The sequence below is a fragment of the Oryctolagus cuniculus genome, chromosome 6 (genome assembly GCF_051225735.1).
Source record: "Oryctolagus cuniculus isolate XC-2025 breed Fujian yellow rabbit chromosome 6, ASM5122573v1, whole genome shotgun sequence".
In the NCBI taxonomy this organism is placed as follows: domain Eukaryota; kingdom Metazoa; phylum Chordata; class Mammalia; order Lagomorpha; family Leporidae; genus Oryctolagus; species Oryctolagus cuniculus.
In genome coordinates, this window is record NC_142872.1 from 59,961,379 (window position 1) to 59,985,932 (window position 24,554).

Below are 24,554 nucleotides of genomic sequence, written 5' to 3' on the forward strand. Positions count from 1 at the left end.
TGGTAGTTCCCCAAAATATTAAACACAGAGTTACCATCACAAGAGAAATAAAAATACACAAACATGCAATAATTTATACATGTTTATAGTAGCACTATTCATAATAGTCAAAACCAAACTGAAACAACCACAAGCCACATGTATGATTCTAATTGTATAAAATATCTAAAACGGGCCTTTTCATAGAGACAGGTGTCAGGGTAGTGACTGCCAGGGACTGGAAGGGGCATGTGGGGATTCATTCATAATGGGTATGATGCTTCTTAAGATAAAAATCTTCCAGAACTAGATTGGGGTAATTTTAAACAACACTTCAGATAAACTAAAAGGTCACTGAATTATAGACTTCAAAATAATGAATCTTATGATATGGAAATTACATCTCAGTAAAGTTGTCATAAATACAGAAGAAAGCTAGAATTTTAAAAAGTTTTCATGGACACTGGAATCAGAATTGCAATGACCATATCTTGTGGACCATCCCAGGCTACAACTTCTCGTCCTATTTCTGCCTTCACATACACACCACAGGCTGAGCTTCCTGAAAGCATGGACAGGTCAGGCTCACCTAATCTCCAATATCCAGCCCAGGGTCAATGGCAAGGCAAGCTATCTAAGTTAAGTGAATAAAACAAGATTTGCTACTAGCTGTGTGACCTTCAACAGAGTTCTTCCCTCACCCTCTGAGCCATGGCTATGAATCAGAGGCAACACCTAAATAACAAAAAGTACGAGGATGGTTAAGTGAGATGTGACATAAAGCCCCTAGCACACAATGTGTGCTCAATGGAGTGGTTCTCTTCCTCTTGGAAATTATCAACAATGTCATTTCGTGAAATGGAAAACTATTATTCTCTTTTCTGGATCGATGACTTTCTCCTACCTTGCCTGACACTAAAAGTATGTGGAATGGGAAGGCTGCACAGGTTCATGAACATTAAAGAAGAATAAACACCTTGCCATGTACTGACCTGTCTCCACTCTCTCTCTGGTCCATAAGAGACAGAAGCAGGCAGGGCTATGATTAAAGACTCACTTACTTTGATGGTCCTGTCACCAGAGGCAGACACGATGTATTTATCATCAAAGTCTACTACATTGACAGCAGCACGGTGGCCAACCAGGACACGGCGTAGAGTGATGTCGGTGGCAGAAGCCATGTCCCACACGGCAATGGAGCGGTCCTTAGAACAGGTCACCATGAGTCCATTGCTGAAGCGTAAGTGCAGTACAGCCTCATTGTGGTGGATCAATGTGTTGAGAACTTCACCTGTGTTCACATCCCAGACTCTAAATGAAAAGAGAAATGCATGCTGCTCAATTACTGAGAAAGCCAAGAAAAGACTCTGTCCTCTAAACTGAGTCCACTCTTTTTTCTGTTTGTTTCTTTTTTTCTGAGAGACAGACAGGAAGCTCCCATTCACTTGCTCACTCCCCAAATGCCAGCAACAGCCAGAGCCAAAAGCTTGAAACTCAATCTAGGTCTCCCTTATGGGTGGTAGGAACCCAATTACTTGAGCCATCACTGCTGCCTCTCAAGGTCTGCTGAAGTCAGGAAGTACAGCCAGGAACCTAACCCAAAACTCCAATGTGTGACACAGATGTCTCCAGACTAAATACCTGTTCCCTGTATCCATTTTTTTTTAAAGATCTATTTATTTATTCATCTGAAAGGCAGAGTTATAGAGAGGCAGTGTGAGAGAGAGAGAGAGAGAGAGAAAGAGAGAGGTCTTCTATCCACTGGTTCACTACCCAAATGGCTGCCAACAGTCAGAGCTGGGCCAATCCGAAGCCAGGAGCCAGAAGCTTCTTCTGGGTTTCCCATGTGGGCGCAGAGACCCAAGCACTTGGGTCATCTTCCACTGCTTTCTCAGGCCATAGCAGAGAGCTGGATCGGAAGTGGAGCAGTGGGGACTCCAACTAGCACCCATACAGGATACCAGCACTGCCGGCAGTGGCTTTACCCACTGCATCACACTGCCAGCCCTGCCCTATGTCTATACTTAAAAGTACCTATGTACAGGATTACAAGGAGCCCTAGAAACAATTTATTTGCTGAGAAGTACTGAGATGGTTGACTTGACAGTCAGGTATTCAGGGACAGTGTTTGTAGGTTCATGCTGATGATGAATGATTGCTCAATGAAGTAGGCTTGGCAGTGAGTCTGAGATGGCAGGAAGACGGAGGTATAACGGCTGGGGAATTGAGAACAGTGCAGTTCTTGGTGACCTCTAACAAACAGACTTCTAGGTCTCTTACAAGTAAACTGGAAACTAGAAGTCATGATATCTCATCCAACACCACACCCATTTCTGTACTCAAATGCTTTATGGACAAAGCCAGGGTCTCCTACTTGCTTCATATTTGAGATACAAGATTTTTAAGGATGGTCTTGCCATAGCCTGGCTTTTCTATAACCCCAACCTCCTAAGATGACAAGTTCACATATAGTGGAGGAGAAGGCTCTGGTCTCTAGGACTGAGATGTGATTTCTGGCAGAAGCAGCAGCCTGGAAGTTCAAGGGCAGGAAGGGGATCCTGGGCTTGCTGTCAGCTGGGGAACAGGGAAGTCCGAGAGTGTGGCATGAGACTAGTGGCCACAGGATCGAGGAGAGGAAAGAGGATGGAGAATACAGTAACCCGGGGACAGACTCAGGGGCTATTGCTATCCCTCTGAGGCACACTGCAAAACAGCCCTCTTCCAGTACCTGATTCAGCCTAGAAGATGGATTTCCTTTAGACCCACATTCCCTTCCAGCCACCAGCCCACCAGCAGACAGTCCAGCTGAGGCGTCACTTAAGGACCTCTACTCAGATGGACTTATCTACACCCAGCTCCAGCTGGGGGAAAATATCCTTGTCCCAACTTGACTGAGGAAACTAGTTAACCTCTCTGGCTGTGGTTTCCTAATCCATCTATAAAAATGAAACTAGTATCTACCAACTTGGTAAAGGATGATGTGAGAACCTAAGAGTATAGTATTATACAAAGTATCTAGCCAGCTATCTGGCACTCAGATTTTACTCTTCCTATGTCTCTCAAAGGTTCTGGAACCTGGGACAAGTGTTGGGCACAGTGGTTAAGATTCTGCTTAGGATGCTCACGTGTGTATAAGAGAGCCTGGAATCTAGTCCTGGCTCCATTTCCAATTCCAGGTTCCTCCTAATGTCCTCTGGGGGACAGTAGGTGATGGCCCAGGTTCTTGGTTTCCTGTCAACCACACAACACCCAGATTGAGTTCTGAACTCCTGGTTTCAGCCTAGCCCCACCCTGGCTATTGTGGGCATTTGGAGAGTGTACTAGTGGATGGAAAATATCTCTCTCGCTCCCTCTCTCCACCTTTCTTTTTTAAGATTTTATTTTATGTGAAAGACGGAGTTATAGAGAGAGTCCACTGGTTCACTCCCGAGATGGCCGCAATAGCTAGAGCTGGACCAGACCGAAGCCAGGAGCCAGGAGCTTCATCCATGTCTCCCATGTGGGTGGCATCCTCTGCTGCTTTCCCAGGCACATTAGCAAGGAGCTGGATCAGAAGTGAAGCAGCCAAGACATGAACTGGTGCCCATATGGGATGCCGGCATTGCAGGCGGCGGCTTTATCAGCTATACTACAATGCTGGCCCTTCCACCTTTCAAATAAAATGAAACATTTGTTAAATACAAATACAGCAAGTTAAACAATACAAAGTGTGTGTGCCAATCCCAGAAGCTGTGACTCTCAGTCTCCGCTTAAAATTTCAGAGCGATGAAGCTAGATCACTCACCTCACAGTAGAATCTGAAGAACCGGTTACAATAACACGTTCATCATACTGCAGACAAAGGACAGAGCCTGTGTGTCCTGTTAACACTTTCAAACATTCCAGGCTGGTTTTATCCCAAATCTATTGAGACAAGATCAATCACAAACAGTAACTTAGTATATCACGTTTTATAAATGTTATTGTCATACTTTATGAGCTGAATCAAAAAATAAAACACACCTGTGTTGCAGTAAATAAAAGCAGTTAAATATCATACATGTGGGAAATGACAAGAACAGGACAATGCTAATTTCTAGAACACAAGTGCTATTTTATTTAGATGTGCTGTTATACTATCAAAAACCCATATAAAAGGAATTATAAAATAAAAACATACCGTTTACCCTTTGTTTACAAAATGACAAAGATAAAAAATGAAACATTCAACATTTCAGCAAATTCAAGGTAAACCATGAAGAGTTCTAAATGAGAAAAATGTAACACTTCATAACAATCAAGTATTTAAAATGGTCAGAATAAAAACTGTCTATACAGTGACATAGTGACTACATACACATATATTTCTTTAAGGATTTTTTATTTGAAAGGTGCAGTTACAGAGAGAGAAATCTTCCATCTGCTGGTTTACTCCTCAAACAGCCGCAACAGCTAGGGCTGGACCAGACTGTAGGTACAGGGGCTCAAGAACTTGGGCCATCTGCTGCTGCTTTCCCAGGTACATTAGCAGGGAGCTGGATCGGAAGTGGAGCAGCTGTGACTCAAAGCAGCATCCATATGGGATGCTGGCACTGCAGGCAGCAGCTTAACTCACTATGCCACAGTGCCAGCCCCATGATTATATTTTTAAAGAAGAAAAATAACTAAAAGGAAATAAAATGTAAATAATAGTTATTTTTCTACTCATGGTCTTTTCCTGTCTCCATCTATTTGCCTTTTCTAGAATGTCACATAGTCAGAAGCACACAGTATATAGCCTTTTCAGATTGGCATCTTTTGCCTACTAACATGCAGTTAAGGTTCCTCCACATCTTTTTATGGCTTTAGAGGTCATTTCTTGTGTAGGTCACCTGGGCATCTGGCAATTAGGAAGTCCCTAGTCAAAATCTCCAGCAATAAAGAAATCACCAGTGATGGAAAAACACTTACCCAGTGGCAATCTGTCTCAGATATGTATCTCCCAGGTTACAATCCAAGTTGCAGCACTCATCAGCCTCTATCTGTCCTGCCTCCTTTCAGTTTATTTAATAAATCTAACTCTTCTCTCTCTCTCTCTCTCTCTCTCTCTCTCTCTGACTGCTGGTAAATACTTTCACCACCTGCAACACTGTTCTCAATCAGTGGTTTCTCAGAATATTTCACACAACTTAAAGACAGGTCATTAGAAATTATTCAGGAAAAAGTAGAAAAGTAAAACAGATGTAAAGAACTATGTGGGATAATATTGAAAGATCTAATATATATGGGGCTGGTACTGTAGCACAGAGGGTTAAGCTACTGCCTGGGATGCCAGCATCCCACCCATATGAGTACTGGTTTGAATCCTGACTGCTCTACTTCAGAGCCAGCTCCCTGCTAATGTGCCTGGGAAGGCATTGGAAGTTGGCCCCAACCACACATGTGGGAATCCATGAAGCTCCTGATTCCTGGCTTCTGCCTGGCCCAGCACCAGTCATTGCCACCATCTGGGGAATGAACCAATGACAGAAGATGTATCTCTTTCTCTCTCTCTGTAACTCTGATTTTCAAATACAATCTTGGAAGGGAAAAGAAAAGAAACTGTGAATATTTGAAATATTTGAGTAACTAATATTTGAAATACTAATGGCCACAGACTTCTGAAATTAGCAACAGATTAAAGATGCCCAGTGAAAAACTTCCTATGACATCAAAAGCATGATCCAAAAGAAAAAAAAAAAAAAAAGAAAGAAAGAAAGAAAAAGAAAAAACTGGAAAGCTGGACTTCATCAAGATTAAAGTCTTCTGCTTTATGAAAGAAATTAAGGAAATGAAAAGAAAAGTCACAGACTTGGAGATATTTGGGAAACTATGCCTAACCAAGAATCCATTTTTTAAAATGGGCAAAGAGTTGAACAGAAAGTTCACAGAAGAATATACAGATGACAAATAACCAAATGAAAAGACCCTACTGTCATCAATCATTGGGGAAATGTGAATTCAAAACAAAACTGAGGGGCCAGCGCTGTGGCGAAGCAGATAAAGCCACCACCTGCAGTGCTGGCATCCCATAAGGGCGCCAGTTCGAGTCCTGGCTGCTCTACTTCCTATCCAGTTCTCTGCAATGGCCTGGGAAAGCAGAAGACGGCCCAAGTGCTTGGGCCCCTGAACCCACGTGGGAGACCCAGAAGAAGCTCCTGACTCCTGGCTTCAGATTGGCGCAGCTCCGGCCTTTGCGCCTTGGAGAGTGAATCAGCAGATGGAAGACCTCTCTCTCTCTTTTTCTCTCGCTCTCTTTCTCTCCTTCTCTGTGTAACTCTTTTCAAATAAATAAATAAATCTTAAAAAGAAAAAACTGAGGTATGTCAATATATGTTAGAACTGCGAGTATCAGAAAAGCTGAAAATATCAAGGGCTGGCAAGGTGGCAGAACAAAAAGGACTCTTCTACATTGTTGCCAGGAATGTAAACTGGTATAACCACTTTGGAGAACAACTTGGCAGTTTCTTAGCACGCAAGACATATACTTACCACACGAGCCAGTAATCTCACTCCTAGGTTTGCACTCAAGTGAACTGAAAACTTAATGTTCTCATGAAACATATGTGACTTTACTCACAAATACACTTCAACAGGTAAATGTGATGCACTCAAAAATACTACTCAGCAATTATAAAAAAAGAAGAAAAAGCTATAACTAAATCCAACAACACAGATGAATCTCAAATGCACCATGCTAAGTATAGGAAGCCAGACTCAAGAAGTCACATATTATATGATTCCATTGATAGGACATTCTGGAAAAGGCAGAATTGTCAGGACTGAAAAAAAAGATTGCTTGCCAAGATTTGAGGTGGGGGCAATTTTAAAAGGTCAGGACAAGGGTATTTGAAAGGGAATCTCTTCACTGCTATTACAGATCTTTGCCTCTATGTGTTTACTTTATGTAACTTTCTTATATGTAAATTACAATTTAGTTCTTTAAGAATTCTAAGTTTCCTTAAACACAACAATATACAAACAATGTAAAACAAAATCTGTCAGCTTAGCAGTCAGGGTCTTGTATTCATCACAAGGAAGTGCCTCGACTGAGTGGAACAGATAAAACCAATCAGTAAATGCAAAGATTGTAACATCTAGTGTCTAGCACCTAACTACAATTCTGAAAATACTAACAAGAAATGCTGGCATTCACCTTAATGGAATTATCTCGTAGGCCACTGATAATTTTTTCATCATCATACTGTAAACAGTAGACACCTTTACTATTTTCAGAGCGGCACTGAATCCTTTGCAAGTTGTGTCGTCCACACCGCCAGTTAGATTCTATAGTCTAGTGGGAAAAAAGGAGACAGAGTGAGTTTTTGTGAATCAACTCCTCTAGTAGGCTTCAGAATTTGGCGCTGCTTCCAGAAACAGCATACCACTGATACCCCAATCTTAGTTTGCATAACTGTCTGTGGATAGGAACCATGCTCTTTTCCAAGTAAGACATTAGCCCAACAATGTTTTTACTCAAAGTTTCCTTGCTTTTCTGGCAACTATCAGAGAATTTCCAATGAGTTTTAGGTTGGGTTTGAAATGGCTTAGACAGAATTCAATATGGTTGAAGAATGCCATTTGCACCCAAAACATACAAACAAATAATAACTCAATGGGTAGCTCCCTAATGCCAATTAAAACATTTGGCGAAACCCTGAAACCATCATTAAGCACACTCTGACAACGCACGTATCAACCAAAGCATTGTCTTGAGCATTGAGAAAAGATATTGAGCAACAACTACACGCCAACTACATAGGAAGAATTTTATCTGTTATCAATCTCCCTCCAGACAATCGTTGTTTTAGAGTAAGACTAGCACATGCCAGCCCTGTTATTCTCATTCTTTCTTCATTCATGTGACATTTCCCACAACGTTAGTATATTCCAACTGGGGATAACAAGATCAATAGGAAGCACACTGCATTTGAAAGAGGCACCAGTCTAGCAGGCACACAAAAGCTGAACTGGATATACAGACAGTCCTTGACTTAAGGTGATGGTGCAACTTTCAGTTCTTCAGTTTTCCAATGGTACAAAAGCAATACGTGGTCAATAGAAACTGTACTTTGAATTCTGATCTGTTTCCAGGCTAGCAGTAGGTGATGCAATACTTACGTGCAGTGCTGGGCACTAGTTTCCAGACAGCTATGCAATCACAGCGGCAAACAACCAACACCATACAATGCACTGTGTTACTATGAAGTTTGGTAGGTTAGGGGTATTGAGCACATTTTCAACCTACAATATTTTCAACTTAAAATGAGTTCATCAGGATGTAAATCCATCATAAGTCGAGGAGCATCTGCATTCTAACTTTATTTGGCTAACGCATGCTATAAGCTTGGAAGAAAAGTTATTATTATTTCCACTATACAAAGATCTAGTTTATCCAAGGCCACAAAACAAGTAATTGGACTAGCTGGAAGTCACACTCAGTTTTTTGTGATGCTTACTAACATATTCAGTGCCTATAAGGAAGAAGGTCCTGATCCCTGAGGCTATAAACACAGAATGTAAGATCAGTACCAATGCCAGATAAAATAGGAGCGTGTGAAATGAGTGATAAAAACTCTAAGTGCTGCAAGACCTCAGGGAGACCAAGAGCCCTAGGCCTGAGACCAGTGGGCAAAGTGTAATGAGGAAGTAGGTCACGCCCAGACCACCACCCAGACCACCACAATACAGCTTCTGGTAGAGACCAGAGGGAATTTTCAGGATCAAAAGATTCAAGTTATAACCATACAAGAATAACCAAAGTCTGAATTCCTGAACCTTGAAATCAGGGGCCAATGGGGGCTATAATAACTGGTAACACCTCAGTTCAGAATACAGTTTAAAAGGTTTTCTCTGTGTAGCTAATTATCTCTGAGTAGCTAAAAGTTTAGTTACTTGCTTTGTAGAAGATAGGAGATAAATCTCACTTGACTCACTGGCTCTGCTGACATCTAACCGAATTTCCTCTTATTTTCAAGGCACTAAGCTTCTGCACGTCTAAAAGGTTACAGTTTACTGAGCTCATTGAGTGCTATATGCCAGGCACTACGATTTCCTAACAATGCTGTGTATTTTATACACGGAGGGTTGTCCCAGGACTCCCATGGATACCAAGCTCCACAGATGCTCAAGTTCCTTATGTAAAATGATGTACGCACATTCTCCCATATACTTTAAATCATCTCTGGATTATCTATAATACCTGACACACTGTAAATTGTTGTTGTATTTTATTACTTAGAGAATAATGACAAGGAAAAAGTCTATACACATCCAGTACTGGCACAGTTTTTAAAAGAATAATAATAATAATATAAAAACTGTTTTGACCTCCCGTTGGTTCAGCCTACAGCTGTGGAACAGGCCGACCCTGAAGGATGACTGTATTGATAGCTAAGACTCACTACTCTGAAGCAGGAACTGTTGTCCACTTCACAGAAAGAGAAACGGAAGCTAGTAGGTACACTTACAGACTTTAAAAGAAAATGCTTCCATCATCGTGGCCTGTGCTTAGCAAGAGCCCTGGAAACAAGAGCCCTGCCCTCCAAGAGCTCCCACACAGAGCCCTGATATAAGGCGGGATGGCACACTCCCAATGTCTGCGTCGGGACTTCCTAGCCCGTGTCATCATCTCTAGTGAGGTGATAAAATGTCACATGTATAAACCACATTTCCAAACCAGCTGACCCCATCTGTTATCTTCAGGTATCAGATGTGGCAGGTATCAGATGTGTCAGTAGAAATTAACTTTTTAAAAGAGGGTCCAGAAAATGAAGACTCTCTTAACAGGAGCTCAATGCTTAGAGTCCCTGGGAGAAGTGATGTATTTTTAGACAGTGACTGAGCCACGTCAGCATGCTAAGCATCCTGGGAAAACGCTGACTCAGGAGGCAGATGTCCTGGGAACAAGCCTAATTTCTGGCCAGTGACCTTGGTAGTGGTTACCCACGCTCAGCTACATCCTCTGAGGACCTACAGAGCTGCAACAGAAGCACGACTCTATATGAATCCAGAGCATGGCAAAGATCAATACACAGTCTGTCCTACACACAGAGCAGGTGGGGTATTTAAGTTCCTACAGCTGTTTCTGGGTTTAAAACATGTACTTTCAGTGTTATTCAGTCAGTAAGGAGCCTTGCTACTCTGTATATTTCTATGACTGGAAAAACCACATTATCACATTCGGGATAATTTTTAATTTAAAAAGGAGAAGTAGAGGAATACCCATACCTGAAAGACTTCCCTACCTGTTCTCCCATTGCTCTAAAATACTTGGTAGAACTCAGCAACCTAGTCACAGCTTTTCTGCATCTAAACCCTGAAGACACAGCAGAGGGGACTACAGAAGGGAGCCAAGACAAAGCCACACATCCACTGTGAGATGTCTGGACAGAGTACAAGGTCAAAGCAGAGCCATAGCCTAGAGCTGGAGGACAGAACCTCTCAAAATCCAGACACCAGACACCAGCCCTTCATTCTAAGTTGAATGAAAGCCTATGACTACGCTGGTGAAGAGCCTCATTTTCTAAAATACGTTTCTAGAGGGTCAGCGCCGTGGTGCAGTAGTTGATGCTCTGCCTGCAGCTCTGGCATCTGATATGGGCGCCAGTTCTAGTCCTGGCTGCTCCTCTTCCAATCCAGCTCTCTGGTACGGCCTGGGAAGGCAGTGGAGGATGGCACAAGTCCTTGGGTCCCTGCACCCATATGGGAGACCAGGAAGAAGCTCCTGGCTCCTGGCTTCGGATCAGCGCAGCTCCAGCTGTTGTGGCCATTTGGGGAGTGAACCCACGGAAGGAAGACCTTGCTCTCTGTCTCTTCCTCTCACTATCTGTAACTCTATCTCTCAAATAAAAAATAAAATATGTTTCTAAATTTTAAAAAGAAAAAGGTTGTCAAGCAGTTTTTGGTGGGTCACTGTAGAAAGTCTCCACTTTGGGTTCCCAAATTGGAAGACAAGCATGGCTTGCTTTGAAATGCTATGGAGCCCACAAAGCAGCAGACCGGGGCACTGACGACAGGGCTGCGCAGCAGCTGCAGGTAACCCTGAGATGCACTCGGCTTCTCCACTGCCAGGGCCACCCACACACGGGAAAGCAATGCCCGCCCGATGACTTACACTGTCTGAGTGGCAGTTTCCTCCTCTCTAAAAATGGGGATAATATCTCCTCCCTCAAAACTGTCGTAAGATCAAATGAGATTACATCCGGAAAGTTCTCAGCACAGGCCCTGTTGAGAACACGGACCAAAAATAGTGGGCTCTGACCAGAAAATATCTTCTCGCCAAATTGCCAGGAATTATCTCAGTCTAGGCTGATATTTAAAGCTGATAATCCTGTGCCCTCCCTAACAGTTCCCAGGAAGGGACTCAGCCCTCAGAAGGAATTCAGCTAGGATCTCAGCATCAGCAGCAGAGCCCAGGTCATGCACAGGTGCACCTCTTTAATTACGTGGATCTCTGCCACTTCACTTAGCCATCAGGGGTGACAGCTACCGTAAAGGAAGATTTTGTGTTTTTGAGAACCTGTAAAATCCCCTTACCCTGCGCAAATTTTCAAAATACTGGGAAAGTAGCCATGATACACAGAGTATACAGCAGCATTTAAATTGGCAATAGAGTGAAAACAGATGTCTGAGTATGGAGGAATAACATTATTTTTAGAAGCCTAAACACAACTGGGTGGGTGGGCAAGTTTCGGCATTTTCTGGTCAGGACAATGTTAATATCAAGCTTGCAAACCACAAAAAAGCTCTCCACTTTCCCTGAATACAATGTGGTTTATTAAAAGGTGCGACACAGCACACCCTCACTTTCCCAGTGCTCTGTTCCAAGGGGAGCCTTTCACAGGCAAGAGAGGGAAAAGGTGCATCCACGACAGAGTCTGTCACTACTCTGAAGAAACAGCCCACCAGAACTCTGTTAAAACAGCTTCCATCTCTGGGAGGGACAATCAGGACAGAGCAAAAAGAACATGGGTTTTGGGGGAAGAATCTCAGTTTAGATGAACTGAGGATTAAATCACTGTAGCAAAGTACCTAGCAGGATGCCTGCCGCTAACGATGACAGTGACAGTATGAACAGCAACGAAGACTCCAGACAGAAAAGGAGAATACGGCTGCTGCTTTTAGGAGTATGCCTTGGGTTTTCCAGGAAGTCCCTCCCAATTCAGAGGCCCTGTAAAGCGTCTCTGTGTGGCAGGAACACCCAGGAGAGACGCACCTTCACGTATCGCTAGGGACCGGTCCTTATTCTCCTCAGGCTCCATTTCTCACGTCCTCATTTCCTGAGTAACAGGAGTTAGCCTCACCAAGCCAGGTTCTCTACTTCCCCCTTAATTTTTAGCCAGTTTCTGGTGGGTCAGTATGGAACGGGTAGTTCAGAGACGAACATTTCCTTTGTGCTCACCAGAGCTAATCTGGCAATGGTTGGTTTACAGCTGCCAAATGTGAGCCAAACTGTCATGGTGGAGGAAGAAATCAAAAGAAAGTGTTGTGAACTGGCAACCTTGCAAATAGATGGAGAAAATAAAGACTCTGAAGCTGTGTACATAAAGGCAACCATGGGGGAGGGGGTAAATAGCCACGTGACATCCCAGGTATAATTTATCTTTTGCCAATGCACTCAAAACCCTTTAAAAGCACTACCTTTGCCATAACTGAATTAAAACAAGGCCAACTAGTATTATCTTATCCCATACCCTTTATCAGCAGACAGGCCAGGGCACTGACTATTGTTGACTCAGTTGAAAAAGATGAAAAGATCACCTTGAAATTCTGTAGGCATAAAACCATATGGCTCTTTCTCCCTGACTCCTTGAATTTGCCATTTGGAAAACAACAAACAACCACTCTCAGCCTACAGCTAGACAGACCTCAGTCAATTTGTTTTAACTGCTTAACTGCATAAGGAGTTGTAAAATTTTTGGTAGTCTCAGTTTTGCCTTATTATAGACATGAATGATAACAGTATATACCTTTCTGTATGAAATAAATGCAATAATCTATGCAAATCACCCAACACAGTTCATGGTATATTGCAAGGGCTCAAAAGAGGGTATTTCTAAGAAATGCATTCTGCTTATGAGGGTCCATGCCAGCCACAAGGGGCACAGCCATACCCACAAAACCCCCTCATTTGTTTGATGCCAGGATCACTGCAAGAAATCCCTACATGTAAAAATGTCTACCCTGCACAGAATAAAACAACTCCCAAACCAGGAGCACAGGGATCTACACTACCAAGAGTTGTATCGAGGGAAGAAGAGTATAATGTTGCTCCCAGACTCCATTACTCACTAGCTGTGTGTTCTTGATCAAGCCACTTGAGCTTTCTGAGCCCGAGTTTCCTCAACTTTAAATTAGGTCACGGCCCACCTTTCACATTCTGTCCAGAATGTTCGATGAGAAAAGGTACCATAAAATGCTTAACAAAGTATCTGGCACTAGTAAATGCTCTATTAGTGGTACATTATTTTTATCATTATTACTATTAGTGAATATACCAAAGTATAAACATCATCCCTTACACTAAGCGATCTAGCCCACAAAAGTCTGGAGGAGACTCTTGTGGCCAACCACACTTTAAGAAGCACTGAGTAGACCACCATGATGCAGAGGTTTTGTGTCAAATAGGGTTTTCCCCCATAGCTCTGTTTCCTCTCACATCTGCCTCCTCTACTAACTTGGAACTGTTATTTCAGCCCGAGGAAATGGTTATGGTAGGTGGTGTCACATACTGTCCTGCCACAGAACACTGAGTTCATACTGTCCATTATAATGCAAGTCATGAGGATTAAATAAAATAATTGATGTCACCAGACCCCTAACCTCATCATACAACTCCCAGAGTCCCTGTTTATTAATGAATGACTTTAAATGCTACCCTCAAAATAGATGACTTGATAAGATTACTCAAGGAAATTTGAAGAGACTTTTTAAATAGTTCACCTTACTCCCCCAAAAAACACAGGGAAACATAATTTCAAAGATGTGAACATGCCCTAATACAACTATATAGGGGTAGGAGACAATTTCTTTCCTCTGAAACACATGCACACCCATCTATGACTCAGCTAATACTGTGGGGGCAATTTATTCTATGTTTTGATTGGCCAATGGATTATTTAATTCCCAAACTTCATAATTTGTCTGGCAGAAGTTTTAAGTAATTTAACTCTCCCTAAAAGGTGACCCTGTAGGTCATTTTGGAGAGCAGAATACTCCAGACAAGGCTGTGTGTTTTAAATAATGATATTCTAGTCACATCCAGATTTACCATTAAGGGAACGATTCCATTAGTTCACATCTGCCTGAGAAGTGGGGGAGGGGACGGGACTCCAAAAACACACATGTTTCCCCATTAATGAATTTTGGCACAATAACTTTTATGTCTATCACCTGGGGGAGAGGATTACTTCACGTTTGGGAAACTGAGTTTAATTTTATGGGCGATACAGCACTGCCTAGCAAAGCCTAAACTTTTCTGCCAAGGAGGAAACAGTGAAGTAACCGAGACCTGCCAAGAACACATGTGAAAGAGTTAATGAGAAATGCCTGTGCATGTCTTTCCTGGTTCAAGGAAAAGGGCTAAATAATAAAACTGAACTAATTAGAACACATGAACAATATCAAACATCTCCAATGTTTCTCATCAAGTTTACAGAGTTTTACTGGTCTGGTGAAGTTACACTCAATTCCAAAATGGTCCAGGAGCATAATCTGCTCTATAAAACCTGCTTAAAACTATTGCTTAGAATAATTTGAGTTATTTTCATGAAAAACTATGGGTAATATACAGAGGAAATTACCTAAGAACATGCCTTCTCCACTTCTTAAGAGATGATTCAAAAATGTAAAACCATGCTCACCTGAAAAACCTGGGCCCTGGTTTTTGGAAAATTTATCCTATTAGAATAAAAATTTGTGGATGAAAGTTTTAACCACCTGGCAGCCTTGCAGAAGCATTTTAGAAAAGTTGGATATCTTTTGCAAGAAGACATGATCTACTCTGAAGAGTGAAGACCTGCAGATTATACCTTGTGACACATGTACTCCAAAAGCTCAACTTTAAAAAAAAAAAATGCGGCCGGCGCCGCGGCTCACTAGGCTAATCCTCCGCCTAGCGGCGCCGGCACACCGGGTTCTAGTCCCGGTCGGGGTGCCGGATTCTGTCCCGGTTGCCCCTCTTCCAGGCCAGCCCTCTGCTGTGGCCAGGGAGTGCAGTGGAGGATGGCCCAGGTGCTTGGGCCCTGCACCCCCATGGGAGACCAGGAAAAGCACCTGGCTCCTGGCTCCTGCCATCGGATCAGCGCGGTGCGCCGGCCGCAGCGCGCCAGCCGCGGCGGCCATTGGAGGGTGAACCAACGGCAAAAGGAAGACCTTTCTCTCTGTCTCTCTCTCTCACTGTCCACTCTGCCTGTCAAAAAAAAAAAAAAAAAAAAAAAAAAAAAAAAAAAATGCTAGTTCCATAATTTTAGAACAAAGATCACTCTAAGGCAACATAAAAAGTAGAGAACAAGACACAAAGAGCTCATAAAACAGATAAAACATAAAGTTACCTCTATATCCTGGATAATCTTTGGGTATAATGACCTATAAAATGAATTGGGAGGACCATCTGTGGGTCTGTTCTTAAACAGGTACTGATCCCTGGCAAATAAAAACAAACAGATGTTACACTTTTGCACATAAAAGGTGAGTTTTATTTAAACATGGTGCTTACAAAGCTGACCTATCCTTTAGGTCTCTTAACTTACACTGAGCTTTAGTAGTTCAAAAGCATGATTTCTGACAAATGTAAACATTAAATATAAGATCAGTTCAAATCACAGCTCTCCAACATGGTCCTGGCCTTTTGTTTTCTCAGTACCAATACATACTAATGTAACATTTCATTTCATAGAGTTTTTTATTTTTATTTTTTTAAGTCCTACTGTAGCTTTGGAAAGATCTAACAGTATTTATCATCAAACGGCTTCCTATAAAGAAGACTGCCCTAATCCTCACTCTTCCCACCCCTGCACTTCACTGTACAGTTTCCTTTTCTCTAAGATAACTGGGCCAGGCCACTGATGTGCATACAGCTAAAAAGCTGCATTTAAGTTCATGGAATTTTCTTTAAAATACCCAGTCATTATAACCCATAGCCTCAACCTGGGGCACTAACAAAGAGCAAAATGGCAGCCCAAGACTTTCTCATCTTTTGTCTTACCTATCTTTTGATAATGGCATTTTTTCCTAAGAAAAATGTGAAGGAAGAAACAAATACATAGCTTTGCACAGCCAATTCATTTATCCAAACCACATAACACTTCTTAATAATTAATCTATATAAAGGAAACACACATTTCAAAAGCAGAAATTCTACAATCTTTACCTTCTTTTTTTTTCAACTCTTGACCACTCACTTTCCCTATTACAACAGGTCAACACATTTGCAGGTATAATTGACTTTTTAAGCAATCATCTGACCTTGTGTCAGAGAAACTTTTCTCAACAAAGCGAGCAATCCCAGTACTTACCACCCTCTTCTTTCTGAAAGTCCCTTCCACAGGGGATCAGTGCGTACCATTCGCTCAATCAGCTTCTTCCAAAGCATTCCTTCTGAGATCACTCGCTGCCATTCTTTGCATACCAGCTCTGCTGCACACAGAGACCTGGCATCCAGGTAGGAAAGAATGTTTTCTGCTATGTGATCTAAGCCTTGCTCTACAAAACAGAAAAGGGAATGAAGGAATGGGCAGGGAGATGCAGACATACCAGCCATAATTTCCTTAAAGAAATCTGAACTAGGTGAAATACTTGAGTAAAATCAAAAGTTCAGGGGCCAGCACTGTGGTGTAGTGGGTAAAGCCACCACCTGTACTGATGGCATCCAATATGGGCAGCAGTTCAAGTCCCAGCTGCTCTACTTCCGATCCAGCTCTCTGCTATGGCCTGGGAAAAGCAGTAGAAGATGGCCCTAGTGCTTGGGCCCCTGCGCCCACTTGGGAGACCCAGAAGAGGTTCCTGGCTTTGGATCAGCCCAGCTCCAGCCGTTGGGGCCACTTGGGGAGTGAACCAGCAGATGAAAGACCTCTCTCTCCCTCTCTCTCTCTCTGCCTCAACCTCTCTGTAACACTGCCTTTCAAATAAATAAAAAAAAAATAAGTCTTAAAAATCAAAATATTTACAAATATACAAGCACATGAGTATATAAACATATACTTCTTTACAGTTTTGGTTTTTTAAATAAAACTACTGCTGCAAACTCCTGTCTATGTGTAAAAGCTGACTGTGGACAGCTTGTTATATCTCACAAATCATGCTCTCTGGGAATCCCTTGGAGCTAGAGAGACATTATAAAGGGTGAAGCACTGACCTATCTTTAAGAACATGAAACATTAAATGGCGATCTAAGAGTTAAAGTCAGTTGTGTTTTGTGTTTACATGTATTTTTATCCATCTTTCACCTCCCTCTTGTGGATATCCACTTTCTGTTCCTAAATAGATGGTAAAAATCCTCAAAAGCAATAGCCACATATCTATAAAACCTATAACCTCAACCACCCACACAATACAGAGGTCCTCTCAAAGACAAACATTCAGGATTTAGTCTCTTCCCGACATTCACCATGAGAAGATTACTATGGGCAGCACCGCCACCACCTGCAAGCTCCCATCCTATGGTTCTAGACATGGCTTTTGTAGCTGCAAGAAATACAGGCCTTCCCCAAGCCTACTCTGTATAGGGAAAAGAACATAGACTATTACACAGTCAGGGGAGCCCCACTTTAAGCCCCAAGTTCACCATGTACTAGTTCTATGACATGAAACAACAAATCCAGAAACACCCCGGGCCTCAATTTTCTACCACATAAAATGATAATCAGTAACAACTATCCCTTTCATTATCTGTAAGAATCAAATTAAACCATCTTATGAAAAGATTTTAAGACAATAAAACACTCCATAAAATTAATATTTATTCTTTTTTCAAAATAAACAGAAGCAATATAGTAGCATCAGGCCTGATGTTGAATGACAAGGGTGAAGGTAAATCACTAAGCTTTCAGGGCCTCAGTTTCCTCATGAATGAAATGGAGACAACAGTCTCTGCCCTATTTTGAAACTATCAAGATGAGAGGATGCATAAGAACTATTTACAAATGATGACTTTCTTCAACCATAAGAATGACTCTTGCTTCACTGATTATAGTTTCCAGGCACTTTGTATACTAATTCTCCTACTCTGGACTAAAATCTAATGCCCAAGCCACATTGGGAGAAATACACTGGGACCACTGCCCTTGGTTGTGCTGGTCACTATATGATAGTTAATGCAGCCAAAGATTGCATTGCCCTCATCTGACAGTCCTATCACAGCAGACTCTTAAGATGGCAGTCAGAAAAAAAAAAATCCTAAAAATTCTCCCCACGAAACAGTCATTAAAATAATTCCCACTAATTCTGAATCTGTATGGCTCATTGGAAAAGTGGGAGGCAGTTTCTTTCTTCCAGGAGTTTATATTTATCCTTACTAGAATTCACCTTCAAAATTCTATATAACCCACCCATTTCATACTCTAGAATTCTGATTTTTTTCATACAAGAAGAATGGGTGTTTCACACCAGATCTATATGGTTGGGCAAGTATAGTTAGCCTTTATGAAGTTGTAGACACAGAGTTAAGAGGGTCAGAACCAAGGACAGCACCCAGAGCACTAGCTATTTCCCTCCAGGCTATTATATTCTTTAACACTCAAGGACAAGAGCATTGAGTCATCAGCTCTGTAATCATGTGGGCGTGCTACTGTCCAGCCCACATCTCACTACTCAGTCCCAGGGACACCTGGAAAAACCATCCCATGAAGATACATCTTTACATCTTTATATCATTCTTCTGGCCTATACTATTAGCCTGGTTAACTTAAACCAAAAGGATAATAAGGTAAATTTAGCATGATTACTCTTTGTGTTCCCTTGCTGGTCTTTCCATATTTGCAAGTTGGCACTAGCTGCTGTGTGCTATTTTTCAACATGTTCATTGGTGAAAAATTATAAAGCCCCATCTCTCAAAGACAACGTCTTCTAACATTCTGTATATATCTTACTATACATCTTAACAACCCTACACAATCTTTTCAGATGCTGATGTTTAACTTCTGAAACTCACTTAAGAATCCTGCCTGTGTATAACATCAACTAACAGCTAACTATTATCCTCCAAATACATCTTCCCAGTTCTTAAAACCAGGAGACCCACTCATCTCTGGGTACTACCACACAGGACTATTAAATGCAGTTGCATAAGGCACAGCTGTATCCAGTGGCACTGTACACTGGTTTTCAATTACCTGCTTTGTGCTACACAATTCTGAAAATTACAACCACAGGTTTTGTCACTATCCTGATATACAAGGTATTTAGTCCTATTTGCCTACAGAAGCTATGTGATTCCTAAATATCTTCACATTTTCTACAATTTTTCTATTATTTCCTGCTTTAAAGCTATTATTCTTAGTTGGAGAGAGACGGGAGACTTCAGTTAAAATGAGTGAAAACATGCTGTTTCTTTCTATTATCACTATACCATCTATTTTTATTCTTTATAATCTTGCTCCAAATAGTGGATCATTGTGTTTGTTTTCAACTCTCTCAGATTAAACACTTTGGACAATTTTCCATTATTTGGGGTTTGGTCTTCTTGGGACCATGTTCAAAGGCTCAGGCCACCTTATTGTGTAACCCTATAATCATGGGCCCCTTTCTTCCATCTACTGTGTTTACTTGAGATCAGGAAAAATCCATGGATAATCACATGGGGTCCTACTTGTGCCTTTCCACCACTAAGATTGAGAAATCATTCATCAGAATTTCAAATTCCAGGATCTCTCAGCCTCTTTAATCATATTTTTGTTCTGAGTCTCCAGCCACAGGCTAGCTCTTCTTTTAATTTCTCCAATTTGGGAGTTCTTACCTATCTGCCTTTTCTAGTTTCTACATTTGATAGTTACTTTTCAGGTTTTATTTTACTTCCACATCACTAACCAAATCCTACTAAGTGGTTACAAACACAACCCTAACCAATTCTCCTCAAGGTCTCCACTCTGAGAGATGAAACAAATGGCGAAGCAAAAACGTATCCTTTCCTTCTTGACTTCAATGGCTGCACCATTCCCATGATCTGTATGAATTAAACTGAAAAAGCAGTACCCAAACCTCCACCTACCTGGACGGTCTATGAGCTGCTAGAGTGCATATCACTGTCTCTGAATCACTTAGGGTCACTGATTTTCAATACATCAGCAACAAACACAGATTCTTCAGATCTTTCTCTGACACACTGAACCAAAATCTCCATAGAGAGTGAGGCCCAGGAATCTGCATTTTTAAGAAGTGCCATCAGATAATTCCAACACGTTGGGAACTATTGGTTAAAACAAGGACATCCCTTTTCATCTTTGATCCCTTTGGGCCCCTCTCAATAGCTCACAACTAGACTATCAGTGAGTTCTGGCACAAGTAAATCCCTAACTAGCACATATTTCCTCCTTATTCAAACACAGTCAGTTCCATAAAGCAGCATCACAAAGACCCATGAGATCAGACTCATTTCCTCTGGTTAATACTTTAAATTCACTTCATCATTCTCAGAGGTAGTACATGTTTTGTCTTGTGGAAAGTGCACTGACTGTCAGTAAGGTCAAATAACCTGGGTTGAATCTTGGTTTTGTCAACCACTAGCGACTTTAAAGAAATCCATTTTCTTTTTTGGACCTCAAACTTCTATCACATAAGAATGATATTAAATGGATTATCACATATAATCTACCCAATAACCCTGCAAGATAGGCACTTTCAATATCTTCATTTTAGAGAGATTGAATTTCCCAACTTTGATGGGGAGATTAACAAGATGGATATTAAGAGTCAAATATGGGGGGCCAGCACTGTGTAGTGGGTACCTGCAGCACTGGCATCCCATATGGGCACCAGTTTCAGTCACAGCTACTTCATTTTCAATCCAGCTCCTTCTAGTGCACTTGAGAAAGCAGGAAAGGATGGCCCAACTCCTTGGGCCCCTGCACCCACATAGGAGACCTGGACTAGCCCAGCTCCAGCTGTTGCAGCCATTTCGGTTGTGAGCCAGTAGATGGAAGACCTCTCTCTCCAACTCTGCCTTTCAAATAAATAAGTAAATCTTTTTTAAAAAAGAGAGAGCTGAATATGTAACAGGTACTTATTAGTACATGTCAGTCTTAGTTTCCCTCAGATCCCCTTCACCAATTATCTAATGGTCGAGGAAGCTAAGTAGTATTATTCTTTCTTACTTTCTGCAAAGAAAGCAGTGTTGCCCATCTCCTCCAACAAAAAGCTAAGCCTCATCTATTGCCTTGATATAAGTCTCATAACCCCGTGATGTTTGAAGAGTAAGAACCACACAATCTCTACTTGGGGACTTAGGAGTAGCTACCTCCAGAGGCCCCCAGACCTTGCAACTTTCTAGTTTTAAGCACTTTCCAGACAAAGAAGTTACCAAATAAGGTGCTTCATTTGCCTGGGCTAAAAAATGCTTTGAGGTGTTAACACTAAGCATGTTCATAAGTACCTGTGTCTGGCTCTCATTACTCTATCCTGCTGAGACACTCCCCCAACCCCCACCATCTTCCACCACCACCCCTTTCCCAAGGCAACAAGAGGACACATTATGGCCTCAGAAAATGGAGGCCATAATACTGCACACACAACACTGAAGAAATACTGCTGGTGCTAATTACAGGCACCAGATGAAGGTCTGGAAATTTTTCAATAATAAATTAAAACAATTAAAAGTCACCGATTTCAAAGCTCATATGTAAATAACACTGTATCAAAATGAAAATCAAATGTGTGATGTCAGTTCAGTGCCCTTGACTACAGCCAGTTCTAACACAGCTGCTTAGATCATACAATTCCAGGAACTTTTATTATTTAGAAACGTATTTCAAAGAGCAGCTGCAAAGAAACTTCCTTTCCCACCCACCCCTGCTATCCCTTCCCCCTCCCTCTGTCACAGATTTAGTTGTAAAATGTGAGGTTAGAAACCTTTTAAAGGAAAACAACTCAGTTGCTGATAGCAACAGTCTGTCAATGGATGCCTTTCACTTGGAACACACCAACCCACGAATTCAGACAGAAATTAAAGTGAAAAGCAGCCTAGGACACAACATCCAATATCTTTCTCCATCAAATATTCAGGAAACAAAACAACAAAGTGGCACACACATCTATGTGATGTCAGGATGAATCAATTCGGAGAATATTGAGTGAATAATTAAAACTTCTTAGCAACCAATCGGACTACCCCAGAGAAGCATTTCCTGTCTCACTGGGCTCATTCTCTTTTAGCTGCCATCTGAGTTCCATTGATGCCAGGCATGTTCACACACCGCCTTAAATCTTCACAGTGTCTCAGGAAGGGGCACTACCCCTGTACAGATGAGCAAACTGAGGCTTCAGAAGTGGAGTCTCAAAGAGATACAGTGCGGGGGGTGGGAGGTGGGGAGTGGGGTGGAGGGGATTCAGAACTAATGGCTGTCTAAACCCAGCCTGAAGCCTTAGCTACCTCTGGTTCTTCCACATTTCCAAGACCCTTGATGGAGTCTCTGTCACAGATACAGTCCATAAGTCTCTATCACCCTCACCTGTGGGTAAAACAAACAAATAAACTATGACCAAGAACAAAGTGTTTTAAAATTCTTAGTTGTGAAGAGGCCTCACCAATGCTATCACCACCGCCTATCATCCTTTTGAAGTACACTCCGCCTGCACATTAAATAGTATAAATTTGCCCTTTAACAACAGTTCTTACAAACCACAAACTTAGCCTGCAGAAATTGACATTGCAGACTAAACATTTACCATGATTTTTAGAAAAGCATATCAGAATTATCACTTTTTCCACTGAACCGAAAGGAGCCAGAGACCACAAACATTTTCCATTTTCCCTATATTGACAGGTACAATATTTACAGTAAGCATTAAAAAGTCAAAAATGATAGATAATTTTAAAAGAATTAATAGTTTTAATAATCAAGTCTGAAGTAGAGTGTCAATTTCAATAAAAACTCAAACTCAAAATCATCTATAGTATAATGACTAGTAAGCTGCTCCACACATCATTAAATCTCAGTATGAACATACACAGGGACATGTTTTTCCCCTAATGCTTTCGAGGCAGGGTATCTGTCAAAGAACCAATGCCAGGTTTGATCCAAGCCTACTGCACACTAACTAACACAATCAACGTGGCCAGCTTGTCCCCAGCTATTAGATTCATATGTATGAAATATACTGACATATGTATATATGTTCAGATCAAATCCTGTTAAAACAAATAGCCTTTTAACAAAAATATTTCCATGCCCCAGCCAATGGTCCATTCACTTCATGTAATAGTCAATACCACAAAATTCCACTTTAACAGAGATATGGACAATGCCTTAAAATTCGCTGTAATGAAAACTGAATTGTATGCAATGACACTAACCATATTTATATACATAACACATGTTCATATGTTCTGCCTGTTCTACAAGGCTGTACAATCCCAAGGCAAAGCGGATGCCTATGAACTAGACTCTAAATCAAGAGAACTTCAACAGTGCCACCTTGTGGCTATCCTATAAATATGAGGTGATTTCCCTGGCACAAAACATATGAGAAGCAAATTACAGGAAAGAAAACAAATGGTGGTGTAGCCTCATTTAGTTACAAATACTTATAAGGAAAAGCACAATCATTAACTTTAAAAATGACCCTGTCTTTCCTTGGTGTGAGATGCAGCCTGACTCCCTGGGTGCTGGGAGTTGGGGCACTGTACACACAGAGCAGCATGTGCACTCAGCTTACCTCCATGCACTGTCATGTCTGTCTGTCTCTCTCTCTCTCTCTCATGGCTCTTTCTCTCTTCACCTCCCTATTCTACCCTTCATAATTAAAATGGCCTTTATTGAACAAGGTTGTAATTCATGTATTCAGTACTGAGGGCCAATTTATGGAGTTTCCCGGAGTAATCTTCACTTTGTACTACCTTTTGCACAATCCTTACCAACACCACAATAACCAAGATGTTTTATCTGGATCATCTTGTATGATTTCTCTGCTCCTTGGCTTCCTGATCTACGTGATGAGCTTTCAGTATGACCCTACAAAGGTAGGGGTTCATATTTCTCATTTCTAGATACTAATGGAAGGGCAAGCGGTGCTACATTTCAGCACCAAAAAAAAAAAAAAAAAAAAAAAAAAAAAACAAAACACACACACAGCAGACCCAGAATTTTCTAAACTAACCCTCAAACAACCTGAAACCCCCATGGTAGCAAGTAAGCTTACAAGCTTTGGAAGAAGGGTTAGAAATAAGTAGCCGGCCACTCAGGATGCAGCCCCAGGTTTTAGGCTCAAGCCCTGAGCAAGTACCAAGAAGATGGAGTTCTGCACTCTCCTGCAAACCACAGGCAAGGCAGGGTGTGCCAGGGGCTGCCCTCTGGGAGCTGTGTGGCAGCTCTGAGAAGGAAGGCTGCTGGCAATGGCAATGGCCCATCCTTGCCCATTTCCAGACT

General features: G+C 41.6%; 1 protein-coding gene across 10 annotated transcripts in view; it reads right to left on the minus strand.

Annotated features, from left to right (window-relative positions):
• The window catches only part of FBXW11 (F-box and WD repeat domain containing 11), a 135,560-nt gene that overhangs the window by 16,433 nt on the left and 94,573 nt on the right, over positions 1-24,554 (minus strand). For all 10 annotated transcript variants that reach the window (XM_002710378.6, XM_051843606.3, XM_051843607.3 and 7 more), the window contains 5 exons: positions 16,494-16,680; positions 15,531-15,621; positions 7,133-7,270; positions 3,764-3,882; positions 1,041-1,290 (listed from right to left, as the gene is read on the minus strand). In XM_002710378.6, the coding sequence (XP_002710424.1) occupies positions 1,041-1,290; positions 3,764-3,882; positions 7,133-7,270; positions 15,531-15,621; positions 16,494-16,680 (785 nt within the window). The remainder of the gene's footprint in view (positions 1-1,040; positions 1,291-3,763; positions 3,883-7,132; positions 7,271-15,530; positions 15,622-16,493; positions 16,681-24,554) is intronic.